This window comes from Hippopotamus amphibius, chromosome 17 (assembly GCF_030028045.1).
Source record: "Hippopotamus amphibius kiboko isolate mHipAmp2 chromosome 17, mHipAmp2.hap2, whole genome shotgun sequence".
Classification (NCBI taxonomy): Eukaryota; Metazoa; Chordata; class Mammalia; order Artiodactyla; family Hippopotamidae; genus Hippopotamus; species Hippopotamus amphibius.
This window is the reverse complement of record NC_080202.1, coordinates 26901764-26928681: the sequence shown is the minus strand read 5'-3', so window position 1 is coordinate 26928681 and position 26918 is coordinate 26901764. Positions and strand designations below refer to the sequence as shown.

At 47.9% G+C, this 26918-nt stretch overlaps 1 protein-coding gene across 12 annotated transcripts in view; it reads left to right on the top strand.

Moving 5' to 3' along the window:
- Positions 1–26918, top strand: part of MSI2 (musashi RNA binding protein 2) — a 389990-nt gene that overhangs the window by 131737 nt on the left and 231335 nt on the right. For all 12 annotated transcript variants that reach the window (XM_057713788.1, XM_057713786.1, XM_057713796.1 and 9 more), the window contains one exon: positions 3211–3303. In XM_057713788.1, coding sequence (XP_057569771.1) covers positions 3211–3303 — 93 coding nt within the window. The remainder of the gene's footprint in view (positions 1–3210; positions 3304–26918) is intronic.

Sequence of the window (26918 nt, the reverse complement as noted above, 5' to 3'; positions counted from 1 at the left end):
TCGTTTTATGGAATACTTCTCCAGAGTTTCTTTAAGTTGAGAACTCTACGAGTGGATGTTTGTAGATCACATTAGTGTTTCTTTGTAGATATTTAATTGCTTGGCTGGGGTTTAAAAAAAGGGAATGAAAACTCTAAAATGAAACTGTTGGGAGTCTTTGCCCGTCTGAAATCACTTAGAGATGTAGGAAAGTGTTTTTGAAATGGTAGTGGAAGAGAATGAGGCAATAAGAGTTGATTTATCAAAGTGTTTGGTAGAAGGTATCTTTCTGCTGTACGTTTCTTCTGAGCTTGAAGGATGAATTTAGTAATTGACTTTGGATTCAGCTACAGCGACCATTTATTTAGCATCTTTGTGGTGTCCCACCAGACACGTGGGCATGTGTTATGTAATTTAGTTGCGACAGGAGCCTTGTGTGGTAGGCTAATTATCATATCTCCATTTTAAAGTGGATTAAATTCCACATTGTATTTGAACATAGGTTCCAGCATCTCGCACTTAATGTATCTGTCGAATGAATGCGTTAGGAAAGTTAGGTTAGTAAAATTTGACGATCAGGGAGTGTAGGGAGAGATTTAAATCTGGAGAGTGCCTGATGGAGCTTCACCGTGAAGGTGACCTTGATCCACCAGAGAGACTGAAGGATAAGCAGGGAGGGAGATGAACAAGGAGCTGGATAAGATGCCCACCAGTTAACCAGAGGTTCTTGGAGCTTGGCGGTGTGGACACTGATGGGATCTTCATAGAATGTCCTCACGTACGTGATCTCATCTAATCTCTCATTCACCTGAAAAGAGATGGAAAAAAAATAGGAAACGACAGTTTTTTTAAAATAAATTTATTTATGTATTTATTTATTTATTGGCTGCATTGGGTCTTCATTGGCTGTGTGCAGGCTTTCTCAGTCGCAGTGAGCGGGGGCTGCTGTTTGTTGTGGTGCACGGGTTTCTCATTGCGGTGGCTTCTCTTGTTGCAGAGCACAGACTCTAGGTGTGTGGGCTTCCGTAGCTATGGCACACAGGCTCAGTAGTTGTGGCTCGTGGGCTATGGAGTGCAGGCTCAGTAGTTGTGGCACACGGACTTAGTTGCTCCACAGCATGTGGAATCTTCCCTGACCAGGGCTCAAACCTGTGTCCCCTGCATTGGCAGGCGGATTCTTAACCACTGCGCCACCAGGGAAGTCCCAAAATGACAGTTTTAAACATGCAAACCACTACATGGCAGTCACAGCCAGTGAGATGTATGAGAGTCACAAGGACAGGGTCCTCCTGAGACAGCGCAGGAGGTCCACTACAAGGGTATTCCAGGCCAGGGTCAGCCAGCAGGCTGAGGTGACATGTGTCCCCTCTGGCAGCTGCTTTGCTAACGTGTGCGGTCCCTGGGGTCTGGTGGCCCCCCAGTCGGGCCCACCATACTCACAGACTCGGGAGAGTTCAGGGTTAGGCGGGACCAGAAGCTCGGGTCCAGGACCTCACGTGCAGAGCACAGAACCCAGCCCTCAGGGGAATCCTGTCCAGGGTCGCATCCAGACTTAGACACAGAAGCCGAGTTTCCAGAGCCTTTCACCTGTGACTGCTGTGCCCTTAGGTGTCACTCCGCTGAGTCTCTGCTGTTGGGGGTGGGTTGGTTGTTTCATTCTCTCTGCAGATGTGTCAGGAGACTCAGTGATAAGTGATCCAGGCAGGCATGGCCCCCATACATCGACTTACATACAATAGGCATGTATAACATTGTGGGTGTTTGGGTGTTTGTTTTTTTTTTTAAATGTTCTCGGACTCCTTTCATTCATTTACTTTTGGGTTTCAATCTTGCTTCTCTTTGTATTCTCATCGAACATTTATTTCCCAGATTTATTGGGGTGTAATTAATAAATAAAATGGTAAGATATTTAAAGCATACAATGCGATGATTGTGATGTATGCATATATCGTGACAAGATTCTACCCACTGAGTTAAGATGTTGAGCTTTTATTATATGCAGCCAAACTGGTGAGACCCTGTATCCACCGAGTTTTAAAATTTTTTATTTGACATTAAAGAAAAACAAAAACAAAAATAGAAAAAACCAGCCCCGAACTCACATAGCCTAACTTAGTCTTCGGAATAAAATTTATTTTATTTTGTTGTCTTTCACTTTTCCATGTAAGATTTTTGATCCTGTTCTGAAGTGTTGACATCATTGAGCTTTCTCCTCCCTTTGGTTTGGGGCAGGTGGGATTCTGAAATGTGGCCATTTCAGAAATTCGTTTGTTTTTGCATCCCCCAAACTTTGGATGTGGGCTTCTGTGTGCCTGGCCTGTATTTGCACTTTGCCTGGGGCGGGAGTGGTACCGAGGGAGGCAGGAGCCCACGATCTGGGGGAGGAGGTAGGAAGGCAGGATTATCACTCACTTCAGCACTAGGTGGAAAGTCTTAAGTGTGTGAGAGGCAGAAGGGCACAGCATTGCAGGGCTCGGAAGCAGGAGAAACAGCTCCTGAGTGGGGTGACTATATAGGTGTTTTGAATTTTGGAGAAGGGCATTGGATCTTGGAGGACAGTCACAATTTGGCATGGGAGGTGCAGGAGTGGAGAGGTCTCCCAGGGAGAAGGACCTGCATGGGCAGAGGTGCGGGGGCCTGGGGACCAGCTGGGCTTGACTGAGCGTAGGGCACATCAAGGTGAATGATGAGAAATGCAGAGGGGAAGGAGCCCCAGGGGCCGGGCTTGGAGGGCGGCCCCAGTGTGTGAGGTCGTGTCTGTCCCGTTGGCAGACAGAAGCCAGCACCCGGCGTGGCTCGGTGGAGGCAGTCTGCACATGGTTTTGAATTAGGTGTGAGTTTCTTATTGACATACTTTCTGGGTACTTTCTGGGCAGCAGATCTTCTTGCACGTAGTCCTCTTTTGTTCACGTCTCTCAGGTTTAAAATAGCTTTGACGTGTGACTTAACATCGCAAGGAAGCTGTGTGTTACGGCCAGAGAGGTTCTGAAGTCCACTCTCCATCTGTGTGAAACCCGAGCTTCCGGGTCGCGGCCTGAAGGGCTAAGGTATCCCGCGTGACCGTCTCCCACGTCCTGAGACGCCCAGAGGGCCCGCTCCATGCCGCTGGGACGTTCCTGACATCCGCCGTCCTCTCTAGGGAAGTGCGGAGAGCGGCCGGCTCTGCGTCTCCGTGAGCGTGGCTTTAGATAACCTAGTGAATCCGTGTCTTCCTCTTGTCATTTCTTGCAGATGGTCACAAGAACAAAGAAAATCTTTGTAGGCGGATTATCTGCGAACACGGTGGTGGAAGATGTGAAGCAGTATTTCGAGCAGTTCGGCAAGGTAAGCGGGGCGTGGGGGCGGGGCAGCCTGCTCAGTCCTCAGAAGTGGCTGCCACGGCCCCTGCCTTTGCCACAACTGTGTCCTCGAGAACCTCGTCCTTGGACTTGGCTGTCAGGATGTAAATGAAATTCGGCGGGAGCCGAGAGGGAAGCGTCCGGCTTGCAGTGGGCATGGCGCCCCACGTGCCTGCAGGAGCAGACAGAGTGGCCTTTGAGTGCGGTTTCGCTGGCATTTGCCGGCCACATGGGTCCTGGGCTGGGAGCTGACGGTGGCAGCTCCTGGCGCGGGATGCGGGGCTGTGAGTCACAGGGCAGGAGCTGGCCTGTGAGTCGGCGCTGGGCTTCATTCTGTGCCTTTTCGGAAAATGCGTTGAGAGAGGAGGCTTCCTGGGGTCCTTTGCGGCTAAACCCTCCCCTGTCAAATGCCCGAGGAAACTCGGGAACGATGCTGGGCTTGTACCTGTCAGAATGTCGGGGAGACAGCAGTACCATTATCCCCTGGGCTCTGCTGCGAGAATGGGCCGGGAGCAACTCGGAACGCCCCAGCTGAGTCAGGAAATGGAGTGCGAGAGTGTGTGTGTGATAGACACACAGACAGACGGACAGGGACATAATCATGGATGATTAATTCAGCTCCTTTCTAGTTGGTGGGGGGACCCACTGCCTTGGAGAGTGGGTTCTTCCTGAGGGTGATACGTTCCTCCGATGACCCTGTTGCCCCAGGTCTCCAGCAGGGCAGCTTGCTGGGCGCTGAGCCTTACTGGCTTTTATGTGGTGCCCCTCCTCCTGCTCCTGTGTCCCAGGAGGCTGGCAGGTGAGCGGGTGCCCGGACCTTCTGCCTCCTTCATCTTTGCGCAGCTGTGGACATTGTCCTGGCAGCGCAGCTGTGGGACAGTCCTCTTCTGCACAGGCCTGCGTGTCTCGTCGTGTGTCTCCCACCCCCACCGAAGGACTGGCGTGGCAGAGGGCTGCCAAGACATCCTGAGGAGGCACCGCGGCCGTTCTAAGCCCCGTCGCCCATTTCCCCCATGACACTTGTCACACGTGCCCTGGGTGGTACTAAGGCATTGCCACCCACTGGCGGGTCCGAAAGTTCCGTGCTTTCATGTGTTTGCCCAAGGCGATGGGCAGCGAGGATCGCGTCTCCAGGAGCGTGCAGTTGTGAGCTGCTCTCTGGGATGAGCGCTGGGACTTCTGTTTAGCCTCGAAATGGAGATTTCCCTGTCACTGGTATTCATCAATTTCTGCATGGATGGGAGTCCATGCTCCAGAGAACCCAGCCTCCTCCAGCCCAGCCCAGCGTTCCGGATGGCACTCAGCTGCCCTTCCGGGGCGGTTATGAAAGACTTCTTCCCCACGGCACTGTCTGGCATTGCCAGTTGGGGGCTGATTCATTCTGGCGGGTTCTAAAGAATAGCTGAGTGTGTTGGTGATCGTGTACATTACAGCACTTCTCTTCAAGGCTGATTTAAAGCACGAAGGGGGACTGGTCCAGCCCCACCCTGCCTCGGGAGAGAGATTGGAAATAATTTAATGAGACAGATCCAGCTTGCGTGATGGAAGGCTCTGGAGTGTGAGCCCTCTTTGCTACCCTTCTGCCTTTAAAACCAGGCCGGGGGTAGTGTTTGCAAACATGAGGTGGGATTTCTTTTTCGAGCCGTAACCTGCCTTGGAATCTCATGGGCCTGTTTGCAGGTGTCAGGGAAGTTGACGCTGCGCAGATGGGCTGTTAGAATATTCCAGACAGGCTCATACTTGCCACATCTGCACACATGCCCAGTTCTGGGTCTCTCCCTCTTTCCCTCCTTTCTCTCTCTCTGTCTTTCCGTCCTTCTTCATTAACACTTAGTGTTGTGACTCAGTCCACCGGCAGTTGGGGGTGGCGGAAGCCCACAGCAGTGACCGTCCCTGCCCTGGGAACAGCCGTTCTCTTGTCTGGGAGGCGGCCACAGACTGTCCTCCCTGGCTTGGCACTCGCGGGGTCTGAAGCCGCTCAGTTAATTTTGCAGTAACGTTGGCGGGTTCCGGCAGGATGCATAAACCTATCGAGTGTTTTATTAAAGGGCTCAGGAGGCCTTTGAGTGTCTCGCAGCCCTCACACTCTGTATGCTCGTGTGTTAGTGGCCTGTTGCGTACATATGCTCTGCGTGTTATCTGGGTCTGTCTTCAGAATAGCTTATTCCTCGTTTGACTGGCGGCTGGTGTGACGTGTGTGTTCCCTTGGGCAGGGCTCGCCACCTCTCAGGATTCTGGTATAATTCGTTTGAATCCAGAATGATCAAAGGAGGAGAGACCCTGCTGCTGGGCCTCAGGGGTGATGCGTGAATCCAGTGGTTGTGAAAGGAGTAACAGTAAATTGACAAGCTGATCGAAGGAAACAAAACACGCGCGCACACTTGGATGAAATATACTCACGTACAGGCGCACACTCCCGACTGTGTCAAGTTGTTTGGGCTCTTTTCCGTTGGTTAACGGCACATTAGTGAGGTGTAATTCAGGGAGTAATTTAGTGAGTGCGTGTTAAGTGTTGGATACGGACCAGGCCATTGACTTGCATCATCTTGCTTAATTTCTTCCTTGGGATGCTGGTGGGGCTACTGCCCATTTGGTAGATTGTTAAATGGAGTCTCAGTGGGACCGCACCTTTGGCTCAAGGCCGCAGCCTCCTGAAAGGTCACAGACGTCCCCCCTAGGCCTGTCTGATAATAGAACGCAAACCCTGGGCCCGTTCCAACTGCTGACCAACCCACAAGATAGACTTAGGGTAGGGAGGGAGGATGCAAGGAGAGGAAAGCTGGTGTCCTCTCTGGATGCCCAGGGACAGTGCCGGGAACCTGGGCCTACCTGGCCTCATCGCTTCCGCACCGTGGATTTTGGTGTCATCCAGCCCATTTAACAACGGTGGACAGGACAGGTCAGGGAGGCGAAGTCTCAGCAAAGGTCACCCTGGTGAGACAGGAACAGCAGCCAGCATTCACACCCTACTTCCTCCAAGTCTAGAACTGTCCGTCTTTCCACAGCCTCCACTCAGAGTCTGCCGCCTTCTTTTCAGGTTGCCCTCGTCGTCATGCCTCTTTCCTCTCCCTCTTCCCATCCCGCCTGAGGTGGCAGCTGCTCCGGCTGTTTACTTCAGGTGGCAGCCGGGATGGGTACGATCACTGTCCGGGGGCTGAGCTAAGGGAGGCTAAACGTGTCGTCACTGTAAGTGGAGCGGCTGCAGGGTGGCACACCGAGAGCTTGGAGTAAGGGTTTGTGCTTTTCTCCCACCTTCCTCCCGGAAGATTTACCCGCCACCCCCTGACACCCAGGTTAGGGGTGTCGTTACTTGTTTATGTTGTGATGAGATCGTGACGTGCGGCCATCGGCATAAGGACTGCTGACTTGGGTACCGTCCTCAGCCCCCGGTAGCTGTCCTGGTCCCCTCGTCGGAGGAAGGTAACAGGAGGTATCCCAGGCCCTTGCACATGGGAACACCACTGAGACACTGTAACAGGCCACTTCTTTCCTGGCCTAAGTTTCTCATCGGAAGGTAAGGCGTGGAAAACTTGTAAAGGGTTAGATAGTAAATATTTTTGGCTCTGTCACAACTGCTCACTTCCGTCGTGTGGAGAAAGCAGCTGTAGCCAACAAATAAACCATTGGTTGTGGCTGAGTTCCAATAAAACTTTACTTATGAAAACAGGTTTGGGGCCCCATTTGTCCAATGGGCTGTGGTTTGCCACCCTCTATACTAGATTATTCCTAAGGTTGGTTTGAAGCTTGAAAATTGAATAATTTAGGAAGTGTTTAAATAAACATACGTAGGTGGCTGGATAGATATCTACCGTATCTATAGACTGTAGCCAAGACAAGATGTTATCAGTAGTAATGAACATGATGTAATAAACAAAACAGCTGTAACAGCTGGTAGAGTTAACTTCTGCACTTCAAGATCCAGGGGCAATGAAGGGATTCTCTATTTGGAAAAAGCTACCATTTATAAACTGGAATCTTCATTCTGTGAGTTAGGTCTAGGAAAACAGTAACGTATTTCCAGTTTCCTATTACATGTGCTAGATCTAAGTTAATGAAGATGCAGAATTTGTGAAGTTCAGATTTTATGAACTTCTTTTACTGTGTTCTAATGTTTCTGAATTAGAGGGTCGTGTGCTTTGTACTAAGCTTTTCAATGCATTTAAAAATCTGGTTCTCAGGGATATCAAGTGAGGTAGGAGGAATATCTATTATGGGATGACAAAACTGATGTTGAGAAAGGTCAAGTTGGCCCAAGATTATGTAACCTGGAGAGTCACTCATTTTCACCCATTTTCAGCGTTTATGAAACCTCATCTCCCACTTTACCACTGAGCAGCCCCATCCTCAGAGGGAGCGGGTTTGGTGCGTTTGTCAAGGTTGTTGATCTACGGCAGTTTATTTTACTGCTTCGGGGTTCCTGGTGGACGTTATCTGTGCTGACGATTTCATGCCTACAGGAATGATGTATATAGACCATTCCGAAAAATGGCACGTGAATGATGCTCTAGATATGCACATACAGACCGAGACCATCCATCGGGCTGTTCTGCACCGTTCGCCCCGCACGGCCATCCTGACGAGCCCAGCGCGGTAATTAAAAAGCACTGGGATCAAAGCAACTCCATGTGCCAGAGCTTCCTCCTTCTCCCCTTTAGGCCCCTCCTTCAAGTACCGGTTTCTTAAATTCTCACTTATAGGATTTGGGAGATCAAAAAGAGGCCTTTAGACTTAATGAATTCTCGGCTTGGTCCCGGATGGAGCAGTTCTGCACCTTTCAGCTGTTCACCTCAATGAGAGGGCTGCTCGGCGCGGAGCTCACTAGGTAATTCTCACTTTATATAACTCCTGTGAAAGCAGAGCAGCCCGCATCTGGAGGCTCCCAATTATACTTCACATGGTGAACTGTGTAATTAGTTTGGAAGACTTACGCTTAGTCATTGGTTTATCCTAATCGGCTTTGGCTTTCCCCACCAACAAAGTGAGCTTATTTTGCTAAGCTGAACCGACTCTGCACCCTTTGTTCCAGCCTTTTATTGTCTCATTCCTTTCATTCTGTTTTACTGCCAAAGTTCTGTTTCATTAGGCCTACAAGTCATTTCCAATTCAGTGGGCTGCTACAATCCGGCCTTTATCACTAGGCTGCCCTGGTTCCCATGTCCCTTCTGGGCCAGTGCCCGAGTTTGCAGTTTGACGTGAGGGCTTTAACCCTTTCCTTGGGCCAGCCCCTCATTGTGGTGGATGGGAAGCCAAGGCCCTAAAGGAGGAGGCGGTTTGGAAAGTTCCAGGTCTTTAGGTCTCATCACAGGGGAGCCCCGTGGAAATGGGGCAAAAAGGGGCTTTGGAGTCCTTTTGTTGGGTTGGGGTTGTGTGTGGGCCTATAAAAGTTAACTTGAGCTACAGAGAATGGTGCTCGAAAGCTTTTGGGGGAAAAAATGGAAAATAAGAATGAATTGGCTTGTTAATATAATGAGATCTTCTCATTGATTCCACTCGTGTGGACTCTTGGGCGAGGGCCCTCTGGGGGAGTGTAGGGTAGCTATTCTAGCTCCAGGTTTTGTGTGCAGGTATGATGCTGGCACCCCGGCCGCTGTTCAGATGCTCCTTTTGATGCTGTATGTGTGAGGAGAGAAAGATCTAGAATAAAAATATTATAAAGCCTTTGAAATGTGAAAGGCAGGAGATTTGTGAGAAAATAAATAAGCAAGTTACTGTGTTCCTGAGAGTGGACTGTGATTTTATTGCTTCCTAATGCGAGTTGTAGGTAAACAGAGCTCTGTGAGGTGTGTGGTTCTTTTCCCACCAGGCTTGGAAAACAAAAGTCCTGTCTGTCCTTTGTGGGCCTTACAGCTCCCATGGGGCCTGTGTCTTCTGAAGTGGTTTGTACAGGTGGACTCACTGGAAGGTGGCTGGCGTGCCTGGGCCTCACCTGTTACCTGCTGGCCTTTGCTGTGGAGGACCCTGAGGTTCCTCTGACCTTGACGTGGAACTCTAAGGGGGACCAGGAAGGACCATTTGCTCTCCCCTCCCAGGCCAGCCACGCTGAAGGCTACTTGTGTGTTTAAATTTTCTTCTTGTCGTAGCCCAGAACAAGGCCAACACTGTCCTGGTGTCTTATTAAATCTCTGCCTGGTCTGTGTCAGTCTCTCCCTTTGGAAGTGTGTCATACGGGGGAGGGGACTTTATTTGCCCTGTGACCCCTGGCAGAGCTACTGAGGGCAAAAAGTCTCAGGTAGCAAACAGGAGACTCCTGCCTCCTCTGCCTGCCTCGGCCTCCTGGGCCAGGTGGCAGCAAACAAACAAGCGTGACCCACAAGTGACATGGCTTTGCAGGTAAAACCCTCTTGCCAAACAGCTTTGTGTTTTCCTGGTGAACTCTTCCCTCTATTTCTGCTGCAGCTGGTGGAGAGTTGAGTTAGAAATAGATTGATTGAGTACCCCAACCTCATTTCTCCTAAATCCTCTTTTTTTTTTTTTTTTTCTGCTTAAAAAAGAAGCTCCTGAAATAGATGAGCGGGTTTCTAGGAAAACTTCCCATTTCCCTTTTAGTGTATAAAATATAGCCAGCTGTTGTTAGGCAAATGCATCAGACATTATTATTGCTCCGTTAACAGTGTTTTAAAATATACAAATAGAAAAATAGGATGCCTTCTGGGTAGCAAGCTGGGGAAACTTTGAGATTATGCTAATCACATGCGTATGCATAGTAAGGTAGAGGAACAAGGCTCGAACTTTCTGGCTCTGCTGTGTAACCGTGTTTCCGAGCATGGTTTAGCCTGATTTAAGTTTTGTAGGGGGCCGTGAAGAGAAAGACCAGGGGCGGGAGAGCCCTTGGGCAGGAAGGAGTTAATGAGGCTGGGGAGGCAGAGGGAGAGGGGTTTAAGGGCTCTACCAGCTCACCTTCCCAGAGCCCTCCTGGCAGCCTCTGAGGACGTCACTTACAATGGAGTTGTTAGCATGAGAAAGAAAGCCTTTCTCTCCCTGGATGTACTTCAGTGGGAACTGAAAGTGTCTGAGAAATCACGGTTCAAGCTTGTGCCAGTGGGTGCAAGGAGTGGTTCTTATGGAGGAGAAAGCTCAGTTCATTTCGACTTGGCATAGAAATCGGATTCCATTGTTTTGTGGAGTGAACATTGATATGGAGATATCTGCCCACCCCCCAGCCCATCAATAGGATACCCCATTACATGGGTCGCGTATGCTTTTCTGTTTTTTTTCTTTTCTTTCTTTCTTTCTTTCTTTCTTTTTTTTTTTTTGCAGCTTCCTTTGTCCTCTGAGAATTAGTCTCTCTGTGGAATGGCCAGATTTGTCAAGTTACCACCCTCTAAATTTTTACGGCTCTGTATATTCAGACGCGGTATTCGTGAATTAGCTGAACGTGGGTTGCCAGTTGCTGCTGTATTTACATTGGAAGCCATATGAGTGAGAGCCCAGGAAAAAATGTTCATATGCAGAGAGGAGGAAGAAGGGTTGAGCTTCTGCCTGTTGCGAACCTCACCACTGCCTTTAAAACCAAGCATGAGGCACACGGCTGATATTTAATAGCTTTTAGCTGATTATTTTTCTCCTCCTCCTCTTTCTTTTCTCTCCAAGTTGACCTGGGTGTACTTGAGTGGAAATGAAGTCATCCAAATGCTGAATTAGAATAATCACAGGCCTCCAAGAATGACATGGAAGCAGAGATTAAATGGTAGAGGGAAGGCTGGCATTAATAAGCAGCAGAAAACTTTGCATAAAATAAATAGGAGATTTGATCGATTGAATTTGTATATGCTGTTTCCATTTTTCTCCGCTTCGTATTGTCTTTCTAGAGTTGAGTTGCTGGCAGAGTGGGATTTGATTTGCCTTAAGTCCACATACCTTCTGCAGCGGGGGTGATGGTCCTTTCTTCTTCACGGGACGTGTGTGTGACCAGGAGGTCTCCAGGATGGAAGAATCTGGGTGGAGGGGCCGTTACTGTGAAAGGTTGTTGATTAGTGGTTGCGAAGTGCAGTGGTTGGGGGTGGGCGGTACAGGTGGAAGATAATACACAGCAGGCAAATAATAAATATGACTGTTGGATTCCTGATTGTAAGGAGAACTAGGCTGGATAAAGGTAGGGCGACCAACTGTCCTGGTTTGCCTAGGGCTGAGGGATTTCCGGGAACTCAGGACTTGCAGACTGGAATGTTGCTCACCCTGTACACGGGAGGTGGGAGACGTCCAGACGCTTGGCCTCAAACGCCAAAAGGCATGAAACCTTTGACCACCTGCAGGCAGATTTAAGTATTCCTTCCTGTATGTTCATCCTTCCTGATTTAACTCAGCCACTGCGGGCAGGAGCCAGCACAAGCCAGTAAGTGTAGTGTTACCTGAAGTGGGCTGCGGAAGGCAGAACAGACAGACCCACAGTCCTGGGTAAGGGACGCTCATTGTTGACTTGGAGTGTAGGATCCCTTTGGGCTCTGATTTGGGCTCCTACTTGGAGATTATGTCTACGTCTTTTGAAAATAAAAAATTCTGCCCCATGTAGCAAAAAAGTGAGTTTCTTGTAGTTAAAGAGCAAAATAAGGATTTAATTATATTAAAAAAAGAGAAAAAACCCAGCAGAGTGGTTTGTTTACAGGAAGTCATTTTTAGGTGGTCTGTAGTAGAAAATGTAATTTGTGGAATCGGATCAGTTGTAAATTAGAGATTTTTGGTTGTTGAGGTCGCTAACGGTCTTTTATAATCGGCAGCAGAGGTAAATATTTTCAGACTTGCTTATTGGTTGTAGAGTGTTATTATTTGGGGGAAAAAAAACAATTTAAGGTGCTTTTGCCTTCAGGAAAATAATGAGTATGGAATGATCAGAGGCAGTCTTCCCGATCTTATTGTCAGTGTTCTTAGGGAACAGACAGCAGAGTGAGCACCAGAGAGAGAAGTGCTGGGGTGGTTTGTGAGGGAGATTGCAGATTCTCTGATATGAAAAAAAACAAAAAAAGTTTTTTAAAAAAACCACCCCAAATGTAAATTGGTGCAGCCACTTGGGAAAACAGCATGGAGGTTCCTCAAAAAACTAAAAATAAAGTTACCGTATGATCCAGCAGTCCCACTCCTGGGCACACATCCGGACAAAACTATGCTTCCAAAAGATACGTGCATCCCAGTGCAGCACTGTTCACAATGGCTAAGACAGGCAAACAGCCTAAATGTCCATCTACAGAGGCATGGATGAAGGCAGTGTGCTACATAAACACAAATGGGATACAAATACAACCCAGCCGTAAAAAAGAATGAAATAATGCCATTTGCAGCTACATGAATGGACCTAGAGATTCTCATACTAAGCGAAGTAAGTTGGAAAGAGAAAGACAGATACCATATGATATCACTTACATGTGGAATCTAAAATATGACGCACATGAACTCTGTGAAACAGAAACAGACTCAGACATAGAGAAGAGACTTGTGGTTGCCGTGGGGAATGGGGGGCAGGGGAGGATTGGAGTGGTAGTTTGGACTAGTAGGTGCAAACCATTATATATGGGATGGATAAACAACAAAATCCTATCGTATGACATAGGGAACTATATTCAATATCTTATAATAAACCATAATGGAAAAGAATATGAAAAAGAATACATATATATAGACATATATATATATATAGCTGAATCACTTTGCTCTATACCAGAAACTAACACAAATCAACTATACGTCAGTAAAAAATAAAAAAAAAAGACCACACCGTTTCCTTTATTGATAGATGTGTTTTAGTAGCAGAGAGGAGGATTTATTGATGTCACAGGCCTCTGTTCCAACTAAGCTGGCGTATGTTCAGATTCAGAGATTGCTGTTTCCCCAAGCCTTTCGTGTGCCTTCTAACTTGTAATTGTCCCAACGGCCCTGTGGGGTGGGAGGATTATCCCCATTTGAAAGTTAGGAAAGGAAGGCTGGGAGAGGGTGAATGACCTGCTCAGGAGCTGCAGGCAGACAGCGGTGGGCCCAAGGGGCAGCCCTGAGCCCTGGCCAGGAGGCCTGGGGTTGTAGCCCCACCAGGGCTGCTGGGCTGGGCTGCCTCCCTCGGGCGTGTGGGGCGCCGCGGCCAGCAGTGTGCCAGACCACAGGATTTCCAGGACACGTCTTCCAGGAAGCCAACTGTGACTTTACGGTTGTTTGTTTAAAGCATACATTATGTTAGAATAAATATGGCATGGACTGCAAAACTTGCATAATTGTTTTTGAAAAGCCCTAAATTTGGAGACATTTCGGGAGAGGCTGCTGGCTGCGTGAGGCTCTGTCCCCTGTCCTTCTGGGCTGTCCCAGGATTTACTTGATCACGAGGAGTACTTGGTAGAGAGGCTGAGAATCACTACTGTTTAGCATAGGGGTTGGCGTACTTTTTGTGTAAAGGGCCAGATGATAACTGTTTTCCGTTTCGTGGCCCAGATGGTCTCTCACAACCACTTAACTCTGCCATGGTAGCAGGAGTGACAGCAGTCACAGGCAGCATGAAAATGAGTGGTTATGGCTGTGTTCCAATAAAACTTTATTTACAAAACACAGAAGGCTGCTGGATCAGGCTCCCAGCCAGACTTTGCTGACCCCCTGGTTTAGCATAGCTTTCTTTATATTCAGACTGTCTGGTGTCAGATCCAGCTCATCTGTTTTATTAGCTCTGTAAACTGGGGCAGGTCATTTAAATGACTTCTTTTGACCTCAGTTATTTTATCTGTAGGATGGGGGTACTTACAGCCTAGGATTGTCATGACGAGTAAATGAACGAAGGCATGTCTAGTTCTTAGCATCCTGCCAGAAACTGAGTGCTTAATAAATAGTAGAAACATGAGCTGCTGTTATTTTCATCTTCTCAGACCCAGGTTCAGCCTCTGGAGTTGCCTCTGTAGTCCTCTCCAGCAGTAGCCCTGACACACACACACACACACACACACACACACACACTCCCATCTCTCCCATCTGTCCTTTGGGTGGCCTTACCACTCAGTTCTTCCACCCACCTTGGGGATAACACAAATGGAAAGTCTTTCCTGGATCGTCTTTGCGAGAAGACGAAGATTGAGTTTTGTGCAATTTTCAGTGGCACATATCTTGAGTTCAGTCCAGCAACCCTGATGCCTTGAGTTTGTGGAACTGACTTCAGGCTGCTCTGGCTTTGATGGAAAACATTGAACTGATATGGGCCAAAAGAGAATTCTTCCGGTTGGACCCTGCTGATGAGCTCTTTAAACTTGTTTGAATAATTTAACTTTTTGCGGGGGGGGGGGGTTGGGCGGAGAATAGAGGATACTGTCTGGAAATTGTCCCAATATCATTTAACTGATGTTTATTAAAATATATATGAAAAAAATATATATATATGTATATATCAATCCACTAGTCTTTTTCTTGAGCTTATTTAGCCTCTTAAGAGAGCTTTCCACATCCTCATTTAAGTTTTCTTTCCTGAGTCTAATAAGCTTGGTCTTCTGGTTTTTGAATTTATTGCAAATATTAAGGGGTGGGAAGATGTTAATAAAACGACGTAAAGAGGAGGGAGAAAAACCTATAAAAAGATTTCAGTCTTAAAGAGTACCACTGGGTACTTATAGGACCATTGGGTGCAGGAAAATAGCCATGCTTCCTCATTTGGTCCAGAAGGCATCTCGTCTGCAGCCTCGCACATCGGTCATTGTTCATTGACTCATTCCCCTGATCTTCTGAATGCCAGGCCCTGAGCTAGGAGCCAGGGGTGTAGCCATGGACAAAACAGACAAGGTCCCCGCTTCCTTGTAGCTTAAGTTTTAGGATGGGGTTGGGGAGCACTAGCCAAGAGCAAACGAGTAAATGATAAAAGTAAAGTAACTACAGATTTTCTCATGAAGAAAACAAACCAGGAGCTGGAAGAATCCATAAGGGAGTATGAAAGAGGGGATCTTTGTTTATTGGGAAAGAAGTCAAATTTACGTGCAGCCTCTTTGCCCTCAGTAGATTGTAAATTCCACCGAGGTGGGGCTGGGTCTGTTTCCTCACCGTGTTCACCACCAGGGTGGGACCAGGGGCTGGACTGTAGTTGGTGCTCAGTAAACAGTGGTGGGATGAATGGGCCCTCTATAACGGAGGGCAGGGCTGTGCCAGGCATTGGAGGCATTTCAAATGGTAAAATTATGATTTTTCTTGTATAAAATGGGGCTTTAAGAGAATATGTTCATCACTTCTCAGCCTTTTGGCTAAGATCAAGTGTAAGAGAATATGTTCAGTTATTGGGAGCATTTCCTTATGTGGATCCCATCTTTCCCCTGAAGCCCAGGATAAACGAGCTATTTCCATGCTGCAGTAAAAGCTTGTTAGAACTGAGAGGCTATCTGGGCAGGTGGAGCCGGTCAGCAAGGCCGTTTCCGGAGCTGAGAGATTCTCAGGCAGGTCTTGGTGTTGAGGGTGGACGCACAGCTGCCCTGGAGAAGGGATGGATGAGAGGAGGGTGAAGTGGGGTCTGTGCTTCTCTCGTTGCATCTTCCTGTGTTCCTCTTTCTGTCTTTGGTCTAAGAGAAGCAGTGGACCTGCTGAGTCGCGGGTATCAAGTAGGGTCTGTGGTTTTCAGAAGCCAGCGGAAGCATTGCTTCATTGTGGCCCGTGGGTGTCTGGCTCTCCCTGAGGTGGGGGCATCAGGTGGGCTCTTGGCACCTTCTCCCCAGACTAGCCATCTTGTGATCAGCCTTGCTGGGGAGTGAGAACGGATCCAACAACATAAAGCCAAAGCACCGACATCTCTGATGCTGGGAAATCTGGCTGTGGACAGAGAGAACTCGTTTGTGGGTACATTTTTTTCCCTCTTGAAAGAACAGAGGGATGCCGCTGGCATTTATTGCCCGACTCTTGGGAATTGTCAGGGTTGCGTGGGATGAAATTGAATGATTCTGGACTTTGGAATCAGGTAGACCTGAGTTTGAATCCAGTTGCCATCATTTGCTATTAGTGTTGTGCCCTGGGGCTGGTGATTTCACTGTCCTGAGACTCATTTCTTGTCTCTTACGTGAGGATACAAAGTCATTTACAGGGTGGGGCAGGTTAATAGGAATTAAAAGAGATGTTTGCTCAGTGTCGGCTCGATGAGAATCTCCCCTCCCCACCTTGATATTCTCTCTCTCTCTTTCACCCTCCCTGCCCCTCCTGTGTCTGAAGTCCCACACTGCTGACTTCACCAAGTTCACCCCCCATCCTATAACCTTCCCGCCATAGTCTGCATGACACACTCCCTGTGTGCCAAATGGATGGCTTTCAGCTATTAAAGGGCTCGTTTCTTGGCCTCTCCCAGCTTCTGCCCCATCCCTCTGTAACCATCAGCTCTATGACAAATCCTGAGCCACGGAAGTCCTACATCTGAGATCCTGCTAGATTTAACCCAGCTGGAGCTACTGTGGCCGGAGGCCGATGGGAGGATTTAGCTTTTTTCCCTCTTATGCTAATGAAGTGAATGTGGCAAAGAGTCACAGTATTTTCTTTCCAGGCAAAGAAATGTTGTAGTAGGAGAAACAGCATGCAGGGGAAGCAAATGTGATCTTAGTGGATTCTCTCAAGGGAGGAATAGGACAAATTGTTAGCGTCTGTTGAGAAGATAATGCTCTCGCTATGATAAATGCCAAGTTTCTATTGAAAACCACCATCTTAATGGTGGCGTCCCCAAGAACTCGGTGCATGCCTGGCAGCAGAGGCCGTCGGCGCAGGAAAGCAGATATTTATAGGGGGTTTATTTATTTGCAGTGAGAAATCAGTTTAAAGCAAATGAGACATTGCATTAAAAATGTTCTTTTAGGCAGCTTTATAGAGCTAACTGGAATGCTCCAGTGTGGCCTGCACTTAAAACATACCTATGGGGAGACTTCCATCCTCAATAAATATTTCTTGCACGTGACTTAGATTAAAGGAGCACATGGGACTGGAAAGCCGCCTAAAATAATTTCCCCTCCTGAAGGAAGAAGCTGCTGTAATTCACTTGCAAATTATTTCAGAAAGCCTGTTCTGATAGAGATTTCTGCCTTCTCATGGGCTGGAATTTTTCTAGAACTGTCTATTTGTAGTACCCTTTCTCAACAAGGGCATGTCTGGTGGTATTTAATTCAATGCCGCTCCCTCAAAGGGCTTCTCAGCTTTATGGCCAGCTTTTTGGGGTGCTTTATGCTAATTTGTCTCGGCCTTTTCAGTGTAGCCTGTCTGCTCAGGGAGACCTGCAGGTTAGTAGGGGAAGGGGGTTCCTGGAGGGCTGGACAGTACTCTCAGGAGCTCTAAAGATCCAGGGCCAGTCAGGACCCTGGCCGGCTGGGGACCATGGGGCCAGCTGGAGGCGGAGGAAGGAGGTCTCCATCAGCTGCTCAAAGGCCCTGAGGTGGTTATGCTTGTCCAGCCCATGATTCATTCAGTAGCCTGATTTTTGTGTGCCTGCTGGGGATGGGGCACCGTGTTGGGGTCAGGAATCAGAGGCAGAGTCCCTGCCCACAAAGCTCAAGGAGTAGAGACACCCAGTAAACAAAATTGCAGCACAGCGAGGAGAGGTCAGGAGCCTGCCGACCATCACGGACGGGTGTGAGTGTAGTGGCCACTGTTGAGCTGTGGGGCCTCGTGGTTTTACATCTGCCCTCTTGCCTGTTGCCCACGGCAGCCTTGAAGGCGGGTCGCATCTTCATTTGCCTTAGCGCCAGCCTGAGTGCTGACCCTGGAAAGGGTGCTTGACAGACATTTATTCTGCGTTCCATCAGAGTTGGCGTGGAGGGTGGGAGGAAGGCCACTGTATGTCTTGTCCACACACCTCTGGTGACCGCAGCTCTGCCTGTGCCCACTGTGGAAAGAACCAAATAGAGAATGCTTATTACTTCACTAGACCTTGAAATAGTGAGTCTGACTCTTGATCAACTGGAGAGCAGGGAAGGAGGCAGAGTTCAAGTTGGATGCCTGCAGTCACCTTGCCGAAATGTGTTAACTGTTGAGGTGATGCCCCAGGATTTTAAAGATTCTCCCCTTCCGGCCAAGTGCAGAGTTCCTCTCTGAGATCTTACTCTTCATCCAAGCTACAAGCCCAGTTTGTTTGTTTGACTAACGGGTGTAGGCGGTGAACAGTGTCTTTTCAGTGCTGGAGAAGCTCAGAGAACATTAGGGTGTCTCAGTTACGTTTGTTCTTGCGATTGCTCCCAGATGCATTTCACCTGGGCCCGGCCAGTGGATGGATTCGGCAGCCCAAGGAAACCTAGGATAAAATGATAGTTGAAATTAGTGGGTTTCTGCAAAACCCGTAACTTATAACCACTGGAGTGAAAGTTTATATAAAGTGTTCCAAATCAAATGTGTTAATTCTAGATACCTTTTCTTTAAAGGCAACAATAAAAAAATACCATTTATTTTCAGATGTGTTGAGTCCTCCCAATTTCTAGGAATCATAGAGTCACCCTCTCTTATCCATGTTTTCATTCCCAGCACCGTGCTTATGTAGAGCAGGGGTTGACACACTGACTCTCTGCCATTGTAGCAGAAAAGCAGCTGTGGAACTATGTAAATGAGTGAGCATGGCTGTGTTCCAATAAAACTTTATTTACAAAAACAGGCAGTGGGCCATATTTGGCATAAATTGCTGTAGACATTTCTAGTCCCCAACTCGAGTCTCAAAGAAAGTAATGATTTCATAGAATTGTGGATATTTTTAGAGCCATTCATAAACTGCTTTGGGGAGGGCACACGTGTACTTGTTTGGAAGAATACTTGCCCTTTTAATGTAGACATGCATCAGAAAGGTACTTTGTGTGGTCTCATGCTGCCCCTCCAGTCCATTTGGAAAACTCCTTCAAAGTAAGTAGCTGCAAATATAAGGCTCGCTAGAGAAAGCAGAGCCCACAAAGAATGTTAGGGTGGATGGGCAAGGATCCTGGGGTCTTGCTTCTTCTTGGGGAGACCCGATGCTGCTGCTCTGTGGAGGGTGCGCTGTGTGGCCATGGCAGCCACAGCTAGAGGATTTTACCCAAGAACGTGTGTGGGAAGGCTTGGTGGTGGTGCACCTCCTGTTCCACCGCATTCCTAAACGTGAAAGGCCAAAATGAAAACTTGTGTGCAGCTTCCTGCAGCCATCCTTTACTCTGCAAACTCACACCCATGAGCTGAGAATTTGGTTATAATCATTTTTTCTAAAAGAAAAAAACCCAATCCATGTGGATTAATTTACACTCCTTAGGTCTGTAAAAAAACCCCAGTGACATTGACATGTTGATGAAAATGTGGAAATTAACACTTGGAAATTTTTATATAAAACCTGCATTGAAATTTCAGCTAAACATTCTCACACTAAAAAGAGCTATATACTTATACCTGAAAAACTCAAATTGATGTCAGCTGCTTATTTCTCCATTGTGGTCACGTGAGCTGAGGTTCTTAGTATGAAATGTAATTTACACAAATTAGTCCAAGGCAGGTAGAGTGTGAAATTAAATTGATGCCTTGATTTCTGTATTCTCTAGTAAGTGTTTTTCTGAAAATTTGTCATTTCTGTCCTAGGAACTTTGAAGTGTGGGTTGTTGCTTTTTTCTTTATCTTTTTTTTTAAACAGAGCAAAGAAGTTCTTATTGGTTAAGGATATGAAACAACCTTAATTACAGGCTAAAGAGACATGTTTTATTTTGTTTTGTGGCTAAATATTAGAGAAAGCCCAAATTGGGCTACTGGTCGATGTAGAAAACTTAGAATTTAACACGTCTATTAAATTTTTCAGCTATCTGGACCAAATCACTTAATTTCTTTAGCTGTGGCTAGGACAGTCTAGGGCTCTTAGCTGTGTAGCCCTCCAAAGAAGGCTCTGGAGACCGTTCTATGGATGAGAAAACTGAAGTGCAAGAGTAACATCGTGACCCTGGTCATTTCCCCCAGGACCCTCGGGTCCTGGCTGGGCCTGCCTCTGCCCCCAGGCCCCAGCTACTGCCTCTTTTGGAGGCCGTTTTCAGTGTCTTGTGTTCTTGTCTCAGCAACCATGGTAAGAATGAGTCGCGTATGAGGAGCCCTGGCCCAACTCTGATCATCCCAGGAGGAAGGGGAATCAACCGTGTGTTCAGAAGTCATCCCTGAGGCCGGCTGAGAAGCCACATGGGAACGTTTTCACAACAGCAACCACGATTTGACGTCCCCTCACCAGCAGAACATCACCCTCCAGGGCTGAACCCATCTGCCGCGTCCTTGGGTGGCTCTGGTGACCCCCCTTGGCTGAAGGGGAGTCAGGTTGCACCTGGGGTCTAGGATGCCTGCAGTTGCCTTTTATGGTGTCTTGCTGCTAGGCCATCCCCCCAGCAAGGTGGACCTGGGTGGGCCCCATCAACTTTGGAGTGAATCATTTCCGCCCGGTAACTAGTGGCTGATGTTCGGGGCGCCCTGAAAAATGAAGTACGGGCTCTCCTGATTTTTATTTGTCCATGATGGCATGGGTGGTACTTATCTCTCTTGTCCCCGCTCTCCCCACTTGCAGAGCCTTTGTCTCCATCTGAGTCAGCATGACATGGTTTGAAAATTGCCTGTTTGCCTTTTAATGATGATTAATGTCCATAGCTGTGTTTCAAATTTAGGATCTCTTCAGGAGTCTCGGAGACCGTTACCAGGAGCAACCTGGGGAGGGAGTTGGTCGTGCAGAGCTCTGTGTACTTCCCCTGCCCGAATTAGGTGCCTCCTCCATTTCTGCCTCTTCCCTCCAGCCCCTGGTGGACCCTTCTTGGGTCTTTGGCACCCGGAGCTGAGTTGGAACAGATGGGCGGGCCCCCACCTGGCAGGCTTCACTGGCCGTCTTGGTCACTTTTGGTCAGTGCCTCACCAGCGCTGTCTGGCAGGGTCTCTCCTTCTTGCCCCTTCCTCCCTGCCCCCTGATCAGGGAGGCCAACGAGGAGCTAAATCTCCTCCGCAGCAGGTGCCTGTCATCTATCTGAAGATAGTTGCCAGCATCTGGTACGATTGCCTCTGCAAACGCAGTAACAAGGCGGCCTGCAGTTCAGGCGCAGAGCGAGCATCGCTGCTTTAATGATAACAAGCTGTTGGCCTCCCCTCTGAGATGAATCCATCTCGCAGATGTTTGTCTAGTTTTGGCAATCGTATCGCACTATAGCTTTGGTGATTATGCTCAACTGGAGACTATTACAATAAAAGAAGTTTGAACTTGTTCCATTTTTACATCCCACCCCCTTCTCCCCTGTTCTGAGGTATAATTTATATCAATGGCTGTAATATTGGTTCCATTACGGAGGCCTCTTTACTTTTTATGGTGTCGCTGGAGCTGCAGCTTATAGCCTGGCTTCCTCTACAGGTTAATGTGTTTTAGCTACATCAGTGCTTTTAATGTCCTCACTTAATGGCCCCGTGGCCATCCTTCTCACTCTCTTTTGAAGCGCGTGTGGATGCTGTGAGGTCACGTGATTGCTTTGACATGCTATTCCCAGCTGTAGACAGTTATGGCTCGTGTGTACGTGTGGGGAGTGCACGGTGTCATGGGGAGGCCTGGTGCCTGTACGGGAAGGGAGAGAATGGGAAGAGGGGTGTTCCCGGGAGGTAGCCGTGAGAGGCAGGCCTGGACATGTAGAACCTTCTGGACCGTCCTTGGCCTTCCTCTCTCCCTCTTCCCCCATTCATTCTTCTGCTGCTGTTCCTCCTGCTCCCTAAGAGGGCACATTATTCTTTTATTAAAACAAAGTAAATAAATCACAAGATAGAATAAATAAAATAAAACCAAATAAATCAAAATCACAAGTTGGCAAAATGGCATGTGGAGGCCCAGCAGGCAGTTACTGCTGCAGTGTTCAATATTTGGGGCTTTAATATTATACAGTGGTTTCCTGTTAGACATTTTTACTATTATAGCTCGAGACAGGAGAGTTGGAAGGCGCTTTCAACCCATTCAGATCCTATTTAGTGATAGTAAATGCTAAGTATTTTTAATAGCAACTGTCATTAATTGAGTCTCTGCTGTGTACTAGGCATCGCGCTGATCGCTTTTATTTTATATAGGTTTTTAAATCAATTCTTTTTGTATACTTTAAAGAATATAATTCTTTACATCATTCTTACAGTGCCCCTGCCAGGTGCGTAGTCTTACATCCATGGTCACAGATGAGCAAGATGAGGCGCGGGGGCGGGAAGGTACATGCTCAGTAGCGCGAGCTGCCCGGGGACGGAGGACGCTCTTAGTCTAGGGCCAGCGAACTCCAGTCCCGCTGGAGTCACATTGTCACCGTGAAGCCTGCTTGCTGCCTGCTTTGATGTCACGGAAAAATGTGCCCATCCGAGACGTGGTGCGTTATATACATCAGCACAGGACACATCACCACCATTGCTTAACATTTAAGCCTTTTTCATTTTAACTTGGATATTTCTTTGTCGAAGATTAGGAAACGTAATTTTGGCAAGGTGTTATTTTTGGCAGCGGGCTCACGAATGGGTGAGTCAGCCTGGCTGTGGATGTATCATTGGTGGCCGGACACCACATGTTTCTTTCCTCGGCCAGAAATAGATGTTGGTGTCTATGCTGGTGACACATCAGGAGCCCTGGAGCGCGCGGCGCCGGGCACTTGTGTCGGAGCTTCTCTGCGAGCACCAAGGGAGGGCAGCTCCTCCTGTCCTCAGGACGGGACACTTCTGTGACGAGTCCCTCAAATGTGTGGCTTTGAGTCCAGTATGGAGAGAGAAAAAAAATTTCCCTAAAAAATTAAAATAGAGTGGTTTTTTGGCGATGCGTGTCATGTTTTAAAAACCATCAGGTGACTCATGAAAAATAATAGTTCTCAGAAATGGCTAAAAATGTGAAGCTTGAACTCCAGCAGGTTATTGAAGACGACATGACCTTTAGCATCAGAGTTTGCTTTGAAGTGTGCGCTTTTCACTTGGGTCATACAGAGGTCATAGAAAAAGCCCCAGCAGAAATTTGAAGACTTACCTGCTACTTCCTTTTGTGACCTTGGGCAGCCTTTACCTTCTCTGGGTTTCAACCATGCCTTCTATAAAGTTGGACTAAATGACAGTTTGAATCTGTTCCGGCCCTAGAATCGTCTTCTGTTGGCTGGGACACGATTGAAGTGTCTGTTTTATGCATGACCGTTGATTGCCAGCTTTCTTCTGGGTCTGAAGTAGATCCCAGGCGGCCCAGAGTCAGGTCAGATCAAGCAGAGCTGACCACGGAGGGTAGTCTGTTAACCTGGCATCTTTTCTTCCTCCATTTCCCTCCCGCGGCACAGACTTCCCGTGCCAGTGGTCAGCTGTAAAAGTTTTCATGCCCACAGCCTCCTCCGTCTTCTCCTGCCCTCATCAGGGTCCTTCATCCTCTCCTGCCTGCCCCTCCACGCCAAATCAGTTCTTCCTTTCCAGCGCTAGAGCCAAACCACCCAAACGCGGCAAAGACGTGTGGTGTGGCTTCTTCCACTTTTTTCTCTTGCGGTAGTTACAATATTATTAAAAATCCATTAAATTTTAATGTACCCTATAAAATATGTGCTCTTGTGAAAGCAAGTACAGATAATTATTTCTGATGAATAAACCAAGAGGACAAGTATGTATGAAGTTCATGCGGCAGCATTCAATTTTTATTATATACATCTCCTGCAGGGCAGTCACTGTGATGTTCCAGCTGGTTGTGTCGAGGGCCAGTTCTTCTCACAGATCCTTTGGGGCAGCGTGAACCCTGAGCTGTCTGGGATGCTCTCAGAGCTCGTTTTTACGTGGAAAGAAAGAGCCATGTATGGTAGCCGTCTCCTGTTAAACTCTTCAGACCAGAGAATGAAGAACTAAATGATTCAGGAAGAGAAGAATGCTGTCTCTCCGATACTGCCAGGTGGCCTTGTGGGGTGAAGATCAAAAGCAGCCGTACATGTGAAGTTCTGCCCAGTGGCTCTGTGCTCTTGGGTTAGTCTCTTAGTGTCTCTGAGCATTTGTTTCCTAGCTGAGGAATAGTAGTTCTGTGCATCTTGGGGCTTGACGAGCAGGTTCTCCCCCTCCCACTCTCTAGTTTGAAAACGTTCTTCTAGCTCCAGAAGTTGGAGGAGGAGCTGCCTCCTGGCCTCCCAGAGTGCATGTGGTGTGAGGCTGGGGAGCTGTGGGGTCTGGGTTTCCTGTGGTCTCCGCAGGTGGGGGCTTCTGTGTTATTTTCTAAGGGCTGCACCTGCTGCGTGCAGGAAAGTGCCTCCGTGGGGCACAGTGGGCAACAGCCGCCTCACCTGCCTCACCGCCCCCCTCAGGCTGCCTCTGCCTGATGACTCCAAGTCCGGCGGCAGCATCTCCGGGCTTGGGGGGAGGGGGGGGTGGCTTTTAACCAGGGTGGGGGCGGGGCAGGGGGACAGCGGAGCTTCTGCGCCATGTTTGAGGCTGTGCCTGGGAACAGACACCTGATCTTTTTTTGCAATTTAATAAGGCCCACCTCCTGATCTTTAGGCCCTGTTTCCTTCCTGGGGCAGGGTTAGTCATCCTGCAGGATCTGGCCCCCCCGCGAGGGAGGTGGGGCAAGGTTCAGGAAGCACTTGCCAGTGGTTTGAAAATCCCGGTTGGCTCCTGCAAGCATTTCTTCCCAAGCAGCAGAGTTGCGTTACCCTCACTTTCAATCCCACTCAGCTTCCTGAAGAGGGGAGGGCCACGGTTGTGGTTGGGTCACAAGGACGTGTTCTGGAATATTCCAGAACGAGAGCTGGAACTCAGCCGTTGGGATCAGGAACGAGGCACATGCAACACTTTGCACTGAATTGGGCGATCCGTACATGAAGGAAGTTTATTTTTAACACTGTTATGATTTTGTTTAAAAACAAAAGGCGTACTGGAAAAAATTAAATCCAGAAGTAAGCAAAGAACTAAAAACTGTTTCTTGTCATATTTCATCGCCCTGAGATAACCCGTATAGTAACGTTTTGGTACAGCTTTCCAGAAGTCTGCCTGTACATACGTAAACATACGTGTGTTTATATAAATGGTTGTGTACGCGTTTAGATAAATGGGATCCTCTTTGTTGTTTGCCAGACTGCTAGTTCTGTTCAGCGATATGTCAGAGACATCTTTCCGTGTCGGTATCCTCTGTATCATCACATTTGATGCCTATATTGTTTCTGTGATACCTGCGTACCATGATTGACTTACTCAGACCTTTAGTTAGGAATGTTTAGGTGGTTTTCTGTATCATTATCGTTATTTGGTCTTATAACCAGTGCTGTCAGGACTGCCCTTGTGAATGCATTTCTCTCCTGCTCATGCTATACTTTTGACCCAGCCGTTCCACGTCTAGGAATTTACAATAAGCAGATAAGAATACATTTTATAATTTGCTGTTTGGTGTCAAGCTGTCCCACAGGGAGGTGGTACTGATTTACCTTTCTACCAGGGAACGGCCATAGACGTGCGACTCTGAGCTTTGGTGTTCCACATTTTGTACCCAGGTTTTCCTAAAATTTACATTTCTCTGAAATGTGTCATTTGAAACATCGAAAAAAGTATATCGAAGAGCGAAGCATCAGTTTTACCGTGACTTTTCAATGCTTTATGCTGCTGATGTTTGAAGTCTTGAATTCTCATGGGGGTGGGTTCAGGATGGGCTGGGAGTGTTTCAGGCCATCATCTTGAAACAAAAATGGCGGCAGATAAAATGTTTTCCGGTGGGAATGTTCAGTGGTGATTTTTTAGTGGGTTTTTGATTATTGTTCCTAGCTTCCTACCCGTTTTGTCCTAGGAAGGATATAACTGAAGACAAATGATGACTTTTTTCCCTTCGTAGAATACATTTGGCGGTTCCGTCCTGCCTTGTCAATGCTTTACCACTGTTATTTAAATTTTGCCTTGCTCTTTTAAGATAAAGATTCAGCTTGTTACCTGTTTTATCTTTTCCTTCCAGCTCAGTGGGGACTACACACCTTTGCTTTTGTGTGTGTCCCCAAGGCCCTGGTACAGTGCCTCACACTCAGTAGAGCCCAGGGTGCGTTTTTTGACTTTTGTCCAGTCATAAAGTTCTTGCATTGGAAGGTCTCTAAGAAGAGTCAAGTTGTCCCCCATTGTAGGCATGTTTTTCATCTTTTGCCCGTTTTAATTTATTTCTTTCATGCTATAAATAGCTGTCGCGTGGTTTTAACGTACCAGGTGCTGAGGGGGCTGCACTGTGACAGGGTCTCCACCCTCATGGGAGCTACAGACAGAGCAGAGGGGGCTTCAGGGTGGTGAAAAGTGCCATGAGGGGGCAGCAAGCCAGGCCTGGGGTGCAGCCCACTGCCCCGGGGCTCACATCGCCTTCCTCATCTCCTTAGTTTTTACATCTGCGTGTGATGAAAAAAAATCTTTGCAGATAAAGGCTCAGGGTGCACAGAACCCTTATTTCAATAGGGTGAAAGTTTCATCAGGGCCTGGTGGAGCAGAGTTTGGGGAAGGGGTTAAGAGGAAGCTGACTCCTTTCATCCAAGCTGAAAGCAAGCAGCGCCAGATGCCCCTAGGGCCCAGGGCTCCTAAATCCTGAAATCTCTGCTTCCACAACTCAAACCTGGCTGAGCTGGGGATCCAGGACAGGTACTGTGATTGCTCTGCAAGATTCTGATTGAGAGAAGCCATGAACCTCTCTGGGGCGAGACTAGCATGAACCGAGGCAAGAAGGTGTGTAGGGACCTTGCCAGCTGTGAGGAGAGC